The sequence below is a fragment of the Diabrotica undecimpunctata genome, chromosome 2 (genome assembly GCF_040954645.1).
Source record: "Diabrotica undecimpunctata isolate CICGRU chromosome 2, icDiaUnde3, whole genome shotgun sequence".
NCBI lineage: Eukaryota > Metazoa > Arthropoda > Insecta > Coleoptera > Chrysomelidae > Diabrotica > Diabrotica undecimpunctata.
This window is the reverse complement of record NC_092804.1, coordinates 2,641,010-2,657,795: the sequence shown is the minus strand read 5'-3', so window position 1 is coordinate 2,657,795 and position 16,786 is coordinate 2,641,010. Positions and strand designations below refer to the sequence as shown.

The following is a 16,786-nucleotide window of genomic DNA, read 5'->3' as shown; positions in this document are numbered from 1 at the left end:
AAACCAAATACAACTTGAATAGCCTCAACCATGAAAGCACAAAGGCATTGTACAAAAAGCAACTCGATGAAAAGCTCTTACAAGAAAACTTTGATAGTGTTGAGCACCATTACAATTATATAAAACAATGTCTCAAAAGTGCAGCAGAAGAAGCCCTGGGCAAATATGAAAAAACCGAACGAAGGAAGTCATATTGGTGGGATGAAGAAATCGAAGAAAAAATAAAGATTAAACGAGATAAATACCACAAACACTTAAATATAAATACTGGCAAAAGTAAAAACGAATATCGAACAGCCCAAAGAAACCTATGAGGTGCGATAACTAAGAAGAAAAATGAAAGCTGAGAAAGAAACTGCTCCAGAATAAACACTTACTTGGGGGTGGTAGAAGCACCAAAAGCTGCAAAATACTTCGATCTCTTCGACAAGATAAGACTAAAGACATTATCTCACCGATCATCCTAGATAAATGGGACGAATACTTCACAAATCTACTAGCGGAAGAAAAGGCAGAATATTTGCAAACACCTCAAGCACAATAAGAGGTGTAAGTACATACAATAGCTTTCCCAATTAGGATTGACGACAAAGAAGTAGCACGAGTATGCCAAGCATTAAAGAATAGCAAATCACCCAGCCATGGTAATATTCCACCTGAGCTACTCAAGTATGATACAAGCAGCTAGCCAGCCTTTACCAAAAATGTATTAACGGAGAGAGTATACCGGAGGAATGGAGGATAAAGTTTATCACGACAATATATAAGATGGGAAATAAAGATGTATGTGACAATTATCGAAGAATCTCAGTCCTTAGCACCATCTCGAGAGTTTACGGGAAACTCATGAAAAATAGAATGGAAGATGAATTCTGTGGTATGAAGGACAAAGAACAGGTCGACTTTAGAGCAGGTAAATCAACCATTGATCATCTGTTAACTGTTACCCAGCTAATCGAAAAAAAAATAGCACGAAATCAACCAATACATATCCTCTACGTGGACCTTAAAAAAGCTTATGATAGTGTGCCACAACAAAAATTCTGGAAAGCTCTCAAGAAAACAAATATTAGTGTAACCTTAATCAAGGAAGGCTGTTCAAGACCTCTACAAGAACAACACAAGTAAAATAAAGAAAGGTGATGGGGTATCCAAGGGTTTCACTATCAGCAAAGGACTCAAACAAGGATGCTGCGCGTCTCCTATTTTGTTTAAGATCTACTCGGAACAAGCGATGAAGATGCGGAAAAGAAAATGCAGAAACATGAGAATTCCTCTAAACGATGCAATATTGTACACATTGAGTTTTGGAGACGACTACATAGTGATGGCCCAAGACTATGAAGACCTCGAATATATGACCCGTACACATATCGAAGAATACGAACTATGGGGCTAGAAATAAATATCAAGAAAACTGAATACATGTGTATTGGGGGAATTCAATAAAATCTAATCTTGGAAGAAATACAGCGAGAAATAAATCACGGTCAAAAATACAAATATTTAGGCATGCAAATAACCAACAATGGCTAATTAGACGAAGAAATTAAACATAGAAATAACCAGGGAAGACAAGCCATTAGGCAATTAAACAGTGTACTGTGGGACAAAACAATCTCCAAAGAAAACAAACACAAAATCTATAACTCGCATTATAAAAAGCATTGTTACATATGGAAGTGAGGTATGGCAACTGAAAGGAAAAAATTTAAATGCATTAGAAGCAACAGAAATGGACTTAAGGAGAAGAGCATCTAGAAAATCAAGATTAGACAGAGTTAGAAACGAAAAAATACGGGAAATTATGGGTGTTAAGCACAATATAGCAGAGGACATCAGAATAAATCAACTAAGATGGTATAGACACGTCCAAAAAATGATTGAACACAGAATACCAAAGAAAGTATTGAACTGGACGCCACATGGAAGAAGAAAACAAGGTAGACCATGATTAAGTTGGAGAGAAGGAATCAATTACTTAAAGACCGAGATAAATGGAGAGTGGAAATCAGAAAACGACGTAGAACGTTATAAACGGATTGATTTGACTTTTGAATGATTTTTTATTAAAAGGAAAGACTTTTATTTTTTATTATTATAAGGAAAAACAAGCAGAAGTACGAAGGAAAATCTCTAAGAAGAAGAACGAGTCTTGGGAAAGAAACTGCCAACGAATAAATACTTATCTAGGAGGAACCAGAAGCACAGAAAGCTGGAAACTGATAAAAAAATTGAGAAAAGAAAAGAATAAAGAAGTAATACAGAGCATAAAACCTGAAGACTGGGAAGAGTATTTCAAAGGACTTTTGGTAGAGAATAGAGTCGAATTTCAGGAACGTAGAAATCAAAACCAAGATAGAATTTCAATAGTTGGCTCGCCAATAAGATTAACAACAGAGGAAATTAAAAATGTATGTAAACAGCTGAAGAGGAACAAAGCACCCGGACCAGGAGATATACCCGGAGAATTGTTTAAGTACGGAACGAACAAATTGTACGAATGTCTTCGACAACTTTTTCAAGAATGCATAAACACAAGCGAAATCCCTACGGAATGGAAGATATCACACCTTAGCACTATACATAAAAAGGGTGATAAAAATAATTGTGAAAATTACCGAGGAATAGCTGTAACCGGATCTATGAGTCGAATATATGGAAAGGTGTTAAAGAACCGAATCGAGAGAGAATACTTGTATTATGAAGCAGAAGAACAAGCAGGATTTCGTACGGGTCGATCCACTATTGACCACATTTTCTCCTTAACCCAGATAATAGAAAAAAAGATGGCAAGGAATCAAGAGATTCATATGTTGTTCGTCGACCTACGGAAAGCCTACGACAGCGTTCCACTGAAGAAGCTGTGGCAATCAATGGAAAGCACGAATATTAATATAGAATTAATAAAAGCCGTCAAAGTGCTATACAACCAACCAATAATAAAGATAAAAGCGGGGACACAAATAACAACAGGATTTATAACATCAAAAGGATTAAAGCAAGGATGTTGCTTGTCTCCCACTTTATTTAAAATATACCTCGAAAGTGCTTTAAAAAGATGGAAACAAAAATGCAGGACAATGGGGATACCGCTCACCAATACTATGGTATATACGCTTAACTTTGCAGACGATCAAGTAATAATGGCTCAAGATTATGACGATTTAAACTATATGGCACGAAAATTAATTGAAGAGTATGATATATGGGGTCTAGAAGTAAATAAAAAGAAAACCGAATACCTGTGCATTGGAGCAGAACAAAAAGATCTCATATTAGACGATAACACTACGATAAAGCACTGCTGTGACTACAAATACCTAGGTATCACTATTTCACAAGATGGAACATTAGACAAAGCCATAAGAGAGAGAAATACGTCAGGGAGAAAAGCCATCACAATGTTAAACACCATTTTATGGGACCAATCCATCAGCAAAGAAAATAAAAAGAGGATATATGAGACTATAGTAAAAAGTATCACTTTATACAGCTGTGAGGTATGGCCACTGAAAGAAAGAACACTGTCAACGCTGAAAGCGACGGAAATGGATTTTTGGAGAAGAGCCGCAGGAAGATCTAGAAGAGAAAGGATTACCAACGAACGCATTAGAGAAATAATGGGAATCAAACGAACAATCACAGATGACCTAACAACAAAACAACTTATCTGGTTCGGACACTTACAAAGAATGGACCAACAACGAATGCCAAAAGAAATACTAAAGTGGCAACCAGAAGGAAAGAGAAAACGAGGTAGACCGAGAAAAAGTTGGAGCGAAGGAATAAATAAAGAACTGAGAGAGAGGGCCATAGAAGAAGATCTATGGAACAACCGGTCTAAGTGGCGATTGGAAGTCGGAAAACGGCGGAGAACGTTATAAACCGACAAGTAGTAGTAGTATGATTTTTTATTAACCAATGTTTTTTTACATATTGATATTCAATATTATTATTAAAATGAAATAAAGAAATTTGCCGATCTTTAATAATAATTTTAATGCAATCTCCATTGCACCATGGCCATGATTCTAAATACATTCAGTATAATACAATTCACAGATAAAAAATGCCCAAAATGATCGTTCAACTGTTTTGACGAGTTGACGCCGTCCCGTCGCGTCGGTTTCTTCAAGTTCAATATAAATAAATGGCATTGAAATGCGTGAATGAAATTTGATGCGTTGTACCTAATCAATTATATGCAACCCAACGTTCGTGATTTTCTTCGCTGAGTCATAAATAGTATGCATGCTTTTGAATTAGATCGATAGCCCATGTTAACGATATTACTTATGGCTAATTTCAAAGAGGAAAATTTTCTGTACAGTTATATCGTCGCTCGTTACATATTTGTGGCGACATGAAAAATTTTATGAATTTCTTATCTAAATTTAATTATATAAAAGTTATAATGTTATGAAGGTAATCTTTATTTTATCTACAATACTAAGAGGGGCGACAGACTTTTACAGTTCTATCAAGAACAAAATAAATTATGGAAATCTGGCTTTATGGAAATCTATCTTTAATATGGAAAATATGGCGTTAATTTTTATTCTATTCACTTCTTATTTTAAAATAATTTCATATAAATATAATGTCGGATTTTTACAATTATCAGTTCAAAAATTGTAATAAAATGCGATAAAAAGAGTTATTAGTAAAATATTTTAAGTTAAACCTTCATATTGATAATTTGGAAGAGATTTCTAAATTAGCACATACTGAATATTGCTTTTTACGAAATATGAGTCACAGTAAACATGTGGAAGAGTCCATATACGTGACGCGGGGTGATCTTTATAAAACATGTAAAAATTTTCAATTTTATTAAAATCTAAAAATAATAAATAAATAATAACATATTATTTAAATTAAAAAAATAAAAAAACCCAGTATAAAGCATTTTTTTATATTCTAAATCGATGAATATAAATATTTCCGAACTATATCAACTACTATAAAAAAAATTGTAAGCAGATATGTAATTTTGGTGGAATGATGCGTCATCCATTTCTTAAATTCCGAGAAAAATTCAGAGAAGAAGATGGACAACTATTTTATACCTGGGAATTCCTGAACAGTTACCGTAATTATTTATCGTGGCAGCTGTAAGTATTCATTCAACTAAACTTTATTTGGTATTGAATGAGAGTACTATTGTCGTATTAAAAGTATTTACGAAACTGGTACAACTTGTGTCCGCCTTCATGAAGATACCAAGAAGTTTCGAATAGAACGTGGAATTAGACAGGGTCCCCTAAATTATTTACAGCTGTTCTTAAATATATATTCAAGCGAATGGAACGAGAGAATAACATGGGAATTAATATAAATGGGGAAGATCTGATTCACCTAAGATTTGCCGATGACATCGTTTTAATATCTGATAGAGTGGATAAAGCTACAAAAATGCTACACACGCTCTATAAAGTAATTACTATTTAAATGGGAATAAGCCACAATTAAAGGTTAAAGTACGTTTATCGACGTTTCAATTTCCACTTCGGAAATCGTTTTCAAAATACAAACATTAGTAAATTAAACAAATTTTGTTTTTTTGTTACTTAGTGAAAAATTCTTCTAATAATTTAATTTTATCTGACTCATCTATATTGACAATTCAGACATACATTATAGATTTTAAAGTAGACGACTTTAAAATGATATTGTCAATATTGTTGAGTTTACTTATGAGATTTACTTATATCTTTACTTATAAGATAGTTCATTCGATTACATGAAATCAACTTTAAAGTTGATAAAGTGTCAAAAACAATTGGTCTTAACATTAACACCTCAAAGACAAAATTTATGACCAACCTCGTAGTCAGCAGTAAAATTCTGATTGAGAGCCATAGCATCGACCAAGTAATAGCTTACAAATATCTAGGGCATGAGATTCGTTTGGCCGAGATAATTAGACAACTGAAATACAAAGAAGGATAGGTCTCACATGGGCAGCGTTTGCTAGATTGAATAACATTTTCAAGTCTATTATCCCAGTTTGTTTAAAAAGAAAGGTTTTTAACCAGTGCGTTTTACCGGTTCTTATATAATGCAGAAACACTGACTCTGACAAAAAGAACAATAGATAAAATAAGAGTTACACAACGCGCTATTCAAAGATCAATATTAGGTATTACCATCAGAGATAAAGTACCAAACCTAGAAATAAGAAGAAGAACAGGAGTCACAGATGCATTTGAAAAAATAGTCATGGGTAAATGGGCTTGGGCCGGACATGTTGCCAGATTAATGGATGATAGATGGATCAGAAAGATTCTGGAATAGCTACCAAGGCACCAGAGACATATCGAAGCCGAGGAAGGCCACCGACTAGATGGACGGATGATATCAAGCACATCACCACAAACTGGATGCAAAAAGCTCAAGATAGAAATAGGTAGAACATTTTACGGGAGGCCTACGTTGAGCAGTGGACAAATATAGGCTAATTGATGACGATGAATGGAAATCTTTGCAAGATTCATCACATTTTAGTAGCGACTACAAGCCCAACAATTCTAAAAATTGGGTTGGAACATGCCCTAAATATCTTAAACCAACAGAAGCCTAGGACCTAGATCATTTTACTTAAGATCTTTTACAAAAAGTTTAACAAAATGTGCGACGATTCGGGGTATGAATTATATCGATTTAGAGACAGAATGGAGTCTGTAGAGGCTTTTTTCTCTTAAACCTATGGATAATCTAATATTAGAACTATTAATACCTAATTCTTGAAGTGATTTGACCCATCTTGATCTAGTACCTTTGATATAACTGTTTATAGTTTTTATAATATAAATATATAAAAATCTGTTGCAAACGAACTTTCCAAAACTGGCAAAACATCGGAAAAACCATTCTGCTGGACTAACCCAAGGATATTCAAATTATTTTATTCCTAAGAGTTCGATATAATTATGCAATGAGTTTACACAAACATGAGTACGTCAAAAATACGTGTTTTGAATGACGAAATATGCATTTGTAATTATTTTTATGGGTTTATCACGACAATGTTTATTATACTCGTAAATGTAATTGTTTTAATATAATGTAAATGCTTTTTGAGATATGGTGTTACCAACTGAAATGCAATCAGTCGCAGACTGAATTGACCAAAAAACTGAATGAAAAAGATGATGTAATTCTAGAATTTGTTAATACATAAATTAATAAAATAAAATCGCCATGTCACGCAGAATATAAAACTATAAAACTTAATAATAAAGTGTAAGATGTGGACCAGGACACATAAATATTCCTGGATTATTAATTTAACAAATGGGGCTGGTTTGAGTTCAAACGGTTTCGAAGAAAGACCCAAAACAGAAAAGAATTTGCCCAAATTTTTGTCGATCTTCGAAGCAGAAGAAGATAGATGAACCTAGCTAAAAAAATATGAAGAAGACTTGTAAAAGCAAAAAAACAGAAATGAAAAAATACATAAATGAAAGATACAAATTGTGATATATTGGGGGAGATATGTTGATCAATTAATAAAAAGATCTAATCAAGTCACAAACGCATATTTGAAGCAGATAATTTTCTGTATTAGAAACCTAACCGTATAAGTAAATAAATAAAAGAGTTAAACAAGAAGTACACAAAAAGAATAACAGTATCTGGCAATGTAACTATATAGAAAAACATATTGTAGGTCCTAAACGGCTCCAAAGATACTAAAACACAAATTGGGGATGGAACATGTAATTAAATTCTTGGCAGAAATACAAAAAATGAGCAGAACATTCAACTAAGAGGCGAAAGAATGAATTTAAGCTTGGAATAGGTAGAAAAAGCTGTAAAAAAACAAAACTGCGGAAATCTCCAGGTTCAGGGTACATAAACGCAGAACCAGTACGGCTTGGCCCAGTAAAATTACTAAAAATGCACCAAAAACTTTTTAAACAATGCTTAAATGGAGAGGATGTTGCAGAAGAATTTGCCTATCCACAAAAAACGTACAAAATCCGATCCAAAGAAGCAACTGAAATAGATTTTATGAGGAGGAGTTGTCGAAGATCAAAATTAGAGAGAATGCGAAATTGGTATGTATGAAATGAAATGGATACCGGCAGAACGAAGGAAAAGAAGTGGACCACGCTGAAGTATTAGCTGTATTGTCTCTAGAAACTTGGAAACAAAGAATAGATCTTATTTATGGAAAATTTGGAAATACCAAGATTATGTGATATTATAATAGCATTGAGCTTGTGTTTAACAAGTCACAGATTTGATTGATCGAAAGGGATGGCATGGTATGTAGGATGTGTGTGTAAACAAATAGGTGTGTAGTATATTTGGTACTACTTGATTGAGTAAAAATCCTTTCGACTAAAAAGAAATTGGGTTCCTGTGAGATAGAGTTTGGTCCAGGAGCTTTTGGAGAGACTGTTGCGGCGATAGTGAGTGCGAGAGACGTTGACAAGCAGAGGAGATAGCAGGCGTGTGTAGAGCAACTGAGAGTACGAGCAAAAGGTGGGCAGATCACAGTCGTAAGAAGAAGGAGCCAGTAGAGAATTCTTGGAAATAAAAGGTTAGTTTGCCATATAATCAACAAAGACTTTCAACCACCATCATAACTAGATTATAATTAATTTGGTTTTTTTTAATATTTAATTCAGTGATTTCATTTTGAAATAAATATAATTTTTTTAATTCAGATGTGACAAAATTAAAAGAAGTAATATTTCTTGAAAGAAAATTCTTTTTCTTCTTCTTGAATACAAATCCAAACAATTATTGATAATTTGTATAGGAATTTGAATGCATTTGTAATTTTAATTATACTTACGGATTAGCGCATATGGTGCGCATGATTTTGATTCAAAGTAAAATTGTCTGACTTTAATAATTTTTTTTAATTTTTTTTTTTAATAAATTATTTAATATTTTAGTATCACAACATTATTTGGTTTAATTTATTTTTCTATTGTCCATCCGTTCGTCAAAGGCAACTGGTTAAAGAATACTTTGAAGCCACTTATTATAATTAACGATAAAATGAGCTCTAAGTTCAAATTTTAATTAAAATTACTTTATTTCTTTTTTGCAAAATTAGGTAATTTTGGTAAAAAGGTATATTAAATCAATTAAACATATAAGAGATCCAAATTTGCAAATGATAATAATATATATCAACTCAAAGGACTTATTTGAAATCTAGAAAGGATAACTTTAATAACGAATTTATTGGGGGAAGTCTAAAATTGGCACTAGTTAATGCCAAAAAGAGTGACCGTTAATTAAAATCGTTAAGATATGTTCAATGCCGAATACAAAGAATTGCTGAGTTGCAATTTTCTGAAAGGATTAGAAGAGGATGAGCAAAAAAATAAGTAATTAATATTAGTGTGACCCGATACACTTGACTCACAAAAATAAAGACAAAGAGAAAGAATCTAGCTTTATGGGACAATAATTATAGAAAAAGGCGGGAAATAGCAGAGAATGATGCAACATTTACCATATTTTCGTAGAAATGCTTACTTATTAATTTAAAATACACCAATAACAATTATAAAACATTCTAGCAAATAAAGATGATAATATTTTGTGAATGAATTTTAAAAGAAAATTCAAAAACTTACCGTTGAGTTTGATTTTTTCCTCCGCAGATGCGATTTCTTGAAAGTCGCCCGGTTTTTTCATCTTGAAACGTTTGGATGCCTCACTACATTTGTCCAGAACTGATCAGATTAATTGGCCCGCGTCTCGCCGGCTGTTTTTTGATGTCCTTTGATTATTAACACGGTTCCTAGACGCTCGTGATAATATCAATTCCATTCAATTCAACGTCGTTAACATTATCAGAGAGAGTTCAAGCTGATTGATAATCTATTTAAAGAAAATATGTTAAAACATGGTTAAAACCGTTAAATCATTGCATTCTACTGAAATGCAGCGCGCGATTTGATAAAAGTGCGATTGGTAATAAAAAAATCGTTTCGGTTTATTTTGCTGGATTGTGATTATTTGCGACAACTTATGACGAATTTGCCATGTGGTCTTTTATTACGTTCAATAACAATGCCGACAACGTGGCGTAAAACGAAAATAGTTTTATATTTTTTTACATGGTGGATTTTTAAAACGGATATACGTATCCATACGGTGTGGACAAAAACTATTAATTTGATAGTTTATAACTTTATGGAGAGCGCTCAAATACGTTTATATAGTACAGGACAATTACCAATCAACAAAACCTTCTTCGGGAATTTAGTGCAAAAAATGTAATTTTTTCGATTTTTTTTTTTTTTTCATTAAAAAGCTTTAAAGCACGATTTAAAGAGAGAATATCGAATTTGGACCAAAAATAGACATTAATTGGAAACATAACAAGACCCCCTTTACAGAAGAACCGTTGAACACTATAAGAGAAAAACAATACAATATAGAACTACTCCAAGAACAATCAATAAGAGAACTGTACCAACAACGTCTAGACCAAAAATTAATAGAATTTAGATACGGCAACATCGAAGAAATATACGAACATATAAAGGCGAGTATAAAGCAAGCAGCATTCGAAGCCCTTGGGGAAAAAGAACATATAACAAATAAACAGCACTACTATGAAATAAATGAACCAACAAAAAGAATAATTGAAGAAAAAGAATATAGAGAAAAAGATAGAGAAGTGAAAAAACAAATAACACAGCAAAAGAATGAAGAATGGGAAAGAATCTGCTTAAATATTGAAACATATATAGGAGGTACAAGAACTTCGGAGTCATGGAAAGTACTGAGAAGATTGAAACAAAACTCAAAAGAAAAAATTAAATTGGGAAATATACAGGACAAAGAATGGAAGGACTACTACAAGGAACTATTAACAGAACAAATGCCACAATTCATTGGAAAAGAAAACAGGCGAAGACAAAGCAGATTCCCACAACAAGAAATAGAAATAACAGATAGGGAAATGAAAACGGCCATAAAAGCAAACAAAAATAAGAAAGCACCGGGACCTGGAGGCATCTCACCTGAGCTTATAAAATACGGATCAAAAAAATTACACCGGATGATACAATGGATATTTCAGAAAGCCATAAATGGAGAACAGCTCCCAAAGGAATGGACGGCGGCATATATGACATCTATATTTAAGAAAGGAGATAGAAAACGATGCGAAAACTACAGAGGAATAAGCGTAATATCATCAATAGGAAGATTATATGGGAAGATACTGCGAAAAAAGATAGAGCAAGCGATAAAAGGCAAAATCGGGGAGGATCAGGCAGGCTTCACGGCAGGAAGATCATGCATAGACCACATATACACACTGGAACAACTGTTGGAAAAGAAAAAAGCTAAAAATAGAGATATACATTTGGCATTTGTGGACCTGAGAAACGCGTATGACTATGTACCAAGGTCAGAACTATGGGAGGCAATGTACAAATTAGAAATACAGACGGAACTCATAGAAGCTACAAAAGCTCTGTATAAAGAAAATAAAGTGTCCATTAAAATAGGAACAAGAATCATAGGAGACTTCACCACAACAAAAGGGCTCCTGCAGGGTTGTTCCACATCTCCAACCCTATTCAAAATATACTTAGAGAAAGCCTTGACTACATGGAAAAGAAAATGCGAAGGCATGGGAGTACTGGTACGGAACGAATACCCATATACGTTAAGTTTTGCAGACGATCAAGTAGTGATTGCACAAGACCAAGATGACCTCAGCTACATGATGAAGAAACTACAAGAAGAATATACCAAGGCAGGCCTAGATACTAACCTCGCGAAAACAGAGTACCTATCTACAAGTGAAGAAGACATAGAAGATCTACAGATTGATGACAACGTAACAATCAAAGGGAAGGATAAAAATTCAAAAAGGAAATTCAAATACCTGGGGTTTATAATCACGAAAAAGGCAACAACAGAGGAAGAAATTACACAAAGATTAGGACAAACAAGAACAGCAATCCGACAACTTAACTCAGTATGGTGGGATAGACACCTAAATATGAAGACAAAAACGCAGATTTATAAAACATTAGTGCGAAGTATTATGACATATGGGGCTGAAAATTGGATCATAAACAAGAAAAATAGCAGTAAGATAGTAGCAACAGAGATGGAATGCCTGCGAAGATGCTGCAGAGTAACAAGAATGGATAGGAGAAGTAATGACGAAATAAAGCAAAGAACATCAATAGAAACAGACATATATATATAGAACATATATAGAACAAAAAAGACTAAAGTGGTATGGACATGTGAGAAGAACTAGCGACAGCAGATGGATAAAGAGAATAACCGAATGGAGCCCCATAGGAAGGAGGAAAAGAGGACGACCCCGAAAATCCTGGAGGAACGAAGTAGACGACGCCATGAGTAAGAGAGGACTAAACGATGGAGAATGGAACAACAGAGAGAGATGGAAACGGTTGAGCGAGGGAAGGCAGTGAATATTGTAGAATCCCTAAATATATATATCCAATTTAAAAAAGGAGATCGGGAAAAGGAAAGAAAAAAACGACATTAATAAACTAAAAGATCCTGACATTGCAAATGTATATAGACAGCAAATAGAAAATCAAATAAGAATAGAAAACTTAGATGAAGAAGACATTAACCAACTATGGGCAAATATACGAGATATTGTGTTACAGAAATCAGTTGAAATATTGGGCTAAACCAAGTCAGAAAAATGAAATCATTGGTTTGATCATGAGTGCGAAATGGCCAAAATATAAAGAACGCAGCATATCAAAAAACCATCGACGCAGGTTGTACACGGAGAAAAAAAGAAGAGTATAGACGTCTTATAAGAGAGGAAGAACGTACCCATCGACGTAAGAAAAGGGAATATGAACAGAACACTCGCAATGAGGTACAAATTTTATTCGATAAAAATGAAACGAGAGAATACTCCAAATCCTTAAATAATAGCCGTCGAGAATTTAAACCACGATTAAAAATTTGTAAAGACACTAACACTAAAATTAACAAAATCGTCAACTACACAGTGAAGACCCAACAAAAGTGTCAAATGCCATCCTAAAACTGAAAGACAATAAAGCCCCAAGAATCGGTGAAATCTGTTCGGAAATGTATAAAAAGGTGGTGATCAACTTTTTGCAGCAATCCATTAACTAATAGTACTTATATGGCAGAATGAATTGGTACCAGAAGAGTGGCTAAAGGGAATAATATGTCCGTTGCATAAAAAAGATGATCAACTGGAGTGTAAGAACTATAGAGCCATTACTCTGTTAACATATGCGTATAAAATCATCGGCAGTGTATTGTTTGAAAGACTTTTTACAAAGGATATTGTTGATCAATGCTGATTTACTGCTGGAAAGTCAACTAGACATCAAATTCCAGTATAATAATGGTCTAAGACGCGCACTGACGTGCCTCGTCTTTAATATTGCCTTGGAAAAGGCAATGAGACAATTAAATATTAGAATGAATGGAACTATTTTTAATAGATCGACGCAAATTCTCGCATTTGCTGAGGATACGGTTATAGTGGGCAAAAGTATGAGATACATGGTGCAGTGTTTTACAAGGCTTGCCGAATTAGGACTTGTGGTAAACGAGGAAAACCAAATATATGTTGGTTTCAAAAAACCCCCTAAATATCCAACAGGGAATTCAAATTAACAACCATACCTTTGAACAAGTCAAAGAATTAACATATCTTGGATCGCTAGTAAACGCAACAAACACGAAAAGCGACGGAATAAAAAGACGTATAGCAAAAGCAAACAGAACTGTTCACGGTCTCCAGAAACATTTAAAAAATAGAAATATAAAACGTGCAGTAAAGCTTAATATATACAAGACCTTATAAGACCCGTTTTGATATATGAGGCTGAAACGTGGGCTTTATCTCAAAATGATTAAAGACTTTGTATTTTTGAGAGAAAAATTCCTAGAAAGATTTTTGGGGTCGTAAATGAAAATGGGCTATGGCGTCGCAGATACAACTTTGAACTATGTCAGTTATACACCAATCCAGATATTGTGAAATGCGTTAAAGTGCAAAGACTTAGATGGGCTGGACACATTGCTAGGATGTCAGATCACGAATACACGAAGAAATTAACATTTTCAAAACCAGAGGGCACAAGTAGCAGAAGACGACCACGAAGGACATGGATTGATGATGTGGAAGAAGACTCACAGGAAGGTTCAGAAGATGAAGGGAAGTTGTCAGGAATCGACGGGAGTGTCGACTTCTTTAAACTTAAAAGTAATATTTTCACTTTTTGCACCATTCCGTTTTTTTTAACTTGTTCGAATTACAATACATATATTATGTAATTGTTTCAACATTTTAAAATTTTACTTCGCCGGTGACCTGATGATGACCAGAAATCTCAAGTGTATAAATAAGTAGATTGTGAGTAAGTCTGTAATTTATTTCTACAACCTTGTTTTTAATAGCTTTTGTCCAAAACAATAATAGATAAGACAAAATATTGACTAGAAAATACGCAACAGGAAGTCGGAGGCTTCCGGTTACGTCATTGAATTTTCCAAGAATAAAAAATGCTAAGTGAAACAATTCCCAAATATAGATTTATGAAAATTGTCACTGAGATTTGGAAAAACCAACAAGACCCACACAGCGATACAATATTTTTAACACGTTCACTGCCACGTTGTTGGTCTCATAGGACCAACACTGATGCTGTCTCAGCAGGCAACATTGGTCCAATAGGGCCAAAATATGTACGATTGTAAAAATGGACCACCATGGCCTAGATATCTTAGACATACAATATTTTAGATTCTTCCATAATGAGAAACGTGGTCCCTATTGGAAAATGATCCCTATAAAAACGTAATACTCGCTTTAAAAGAAACTGTATTTAACAAATAAATATGTTTGCATGAATAAAATAATAACTAAACAATAATTGCTAGAAAAAATAAAAATTCTTAGCTTATATAATTTTTATGAAGTGCATTAAAACAAGGTATGCACAAAAATGGCTCTTTCGCACAACCTCTACAAAGGATATCTGTCGTTTTAGTTGTGGTTATTGCATATTGACGTCCACACTCTTCACTGTTCTTATAGTAACAGTTTTTACACATCGTTCTTCGCTGATGATTGCTTCCATCTGGTTTCTCTTCAATAACGTGGTATTTGTGTAGGTATTTGTTTATCTGAATTTATATCTTCATTGTGTGTCACTAGATGTTTCACTACCTGCTTTTTAAAATCTGTCACTGACATACTTTCTCCAGTTATAAGCTTGTATAAAATATAAAAAGTTACCATAGATGTCGTTGATAAAAGTTCGAAAGCTACTTTCCCAAACCACTTCAGGCTTTTTTTAGAGGATTAGAGTATGCTTCTAGTTGGCCGGATAAATCAACCTTTATTATAGTCTAATTAATACTACTTTTGGTTTCGGTTTAGTTTGCCGATTACATAAAACTTCTTGTATTTCATTTCCATGTTTAGTGGAAAGGATATAAATATTTCTTTTGTCTGTCCAGTTGGTGATGGTTATTTTATCCTCGCTTTCAAGAGAAATAATTTCTCCTCTTTTTAGATTGACATTTATCAGTTCTTTAGGCAAGCCTGCTCGATTTTTTCTAGTTGTTAATACTAAATACGTATTGGAATCTAGCATTTTTTCTGCGAATTGAAAACTTGTATACCAATTGTCAGTTATAAGCGTCATCAAATCATCAGCGGATAATTGGATGGCGGTCATCCGCCATCCAATTATCCGCAAAATGTATCATCCTCGACAAAATTTCAAATATATTCCTTGAAATAACCTTCGTTGTAAAACTATTACTGAAAATTTCATCATTACTCCAGTAGTCTGCAATTTTTGGCATATTTATCAAACCCATCCATGCAACTAATATCAAAAATTTTCTGATCTCAGTGTTTGTTGTCGGAAGCCAATCATGCAGACTAAAGCTTAGTTTTGCATCTGTACTCATAAGACTCAGTGTTGCATACAGATTTGTTTGATTACAAATCATTCTAATAACTCTATTGTGGACGACGGCGTCAAAACCATCTTCCAGTTTACCATTCGTCAGTAATGCAGCTATCTCCGAATTTACTCCTGACTCGATCGTAAATTTCGGTATTTTTATACATTTCCGGATCGGAGTTCCGGTCTGGATCTGAATTATCCTCTGGGTATAGTGCTTGGGTTTGGATTCAATTTTACTTTTTACCTCGGTATAAACATTTGTGTTTTCTATACTTTCTGAATCCGAAGTTGAGATCGAATCTAATTCTGAACTACAAACATAATCGTCCCCAGAAGTTTCAAATAGTTCCCAATCATCTTCGTCGGAGAATTCCCAAAATTCTGAGCTATTTTAAGTTCATTTTGAGACAAAGCTATCATAATTAAAATAATATCCATCCATTGAACCATAATAAAATACTTACGGCTATTATTCTCATAAATAATGCAAAGACAGCATAAAGCAAATTCAAAAACTGATTGTTGATATATTACAATATAGGTTATGTTATGTAGAAAGGGACCAACGGCGCACGGCAGTATTAACTTACCTCACTTTGCCAAGCTGCCCCGATAGGACCTACGTTCTTTTCATACGGCGGCCCACTAAAGCTCAATGTAAAATATATGTTTGGCGTCGAGAACAAATGTTAAAAAATATGTCTGGCAGCGAACGTGTTAATCAAATCAACACGCAAAGGCTTGAAATGTACTGAGGAACAACTAAGAAATATAGAGGTTTTACGGAGAACCACCACTTATACTGATTTTAATGTACATATGCATTACAA

At 33.9% G+C, this 16,786-nt stretch overlaps 1 protein-coding gene across 2 annotated transcripts in view; it reads right to left on the bottom strand.

Annotated features, from left to right (window-relative positions):
* LOC140434067 (equilibrative nucleoside transporter 3-like) overlaps positions 1 to 16,786 on the bottom strand; it is an 85,031-nt gene that overhangs the window by 47,256 nt on the left and 20,989 nt on the right. For both annotated transcript variants that reach the window (XM_072522074.1, XM_072522073.1), the window contains exon 2: positions 9,609 to 9,855. In XM_072522074.1, the coding sequence (XP_072378175.1) occupies positions 9,609 to 9,669 (61 nt within the window). In that variant the 5' untranslated portion in view covers positions 9,670 to 9,855. The remainder of the gene's footprint in view (positions 1 to 9,608; positions 9,856 to 16,786) is intronic.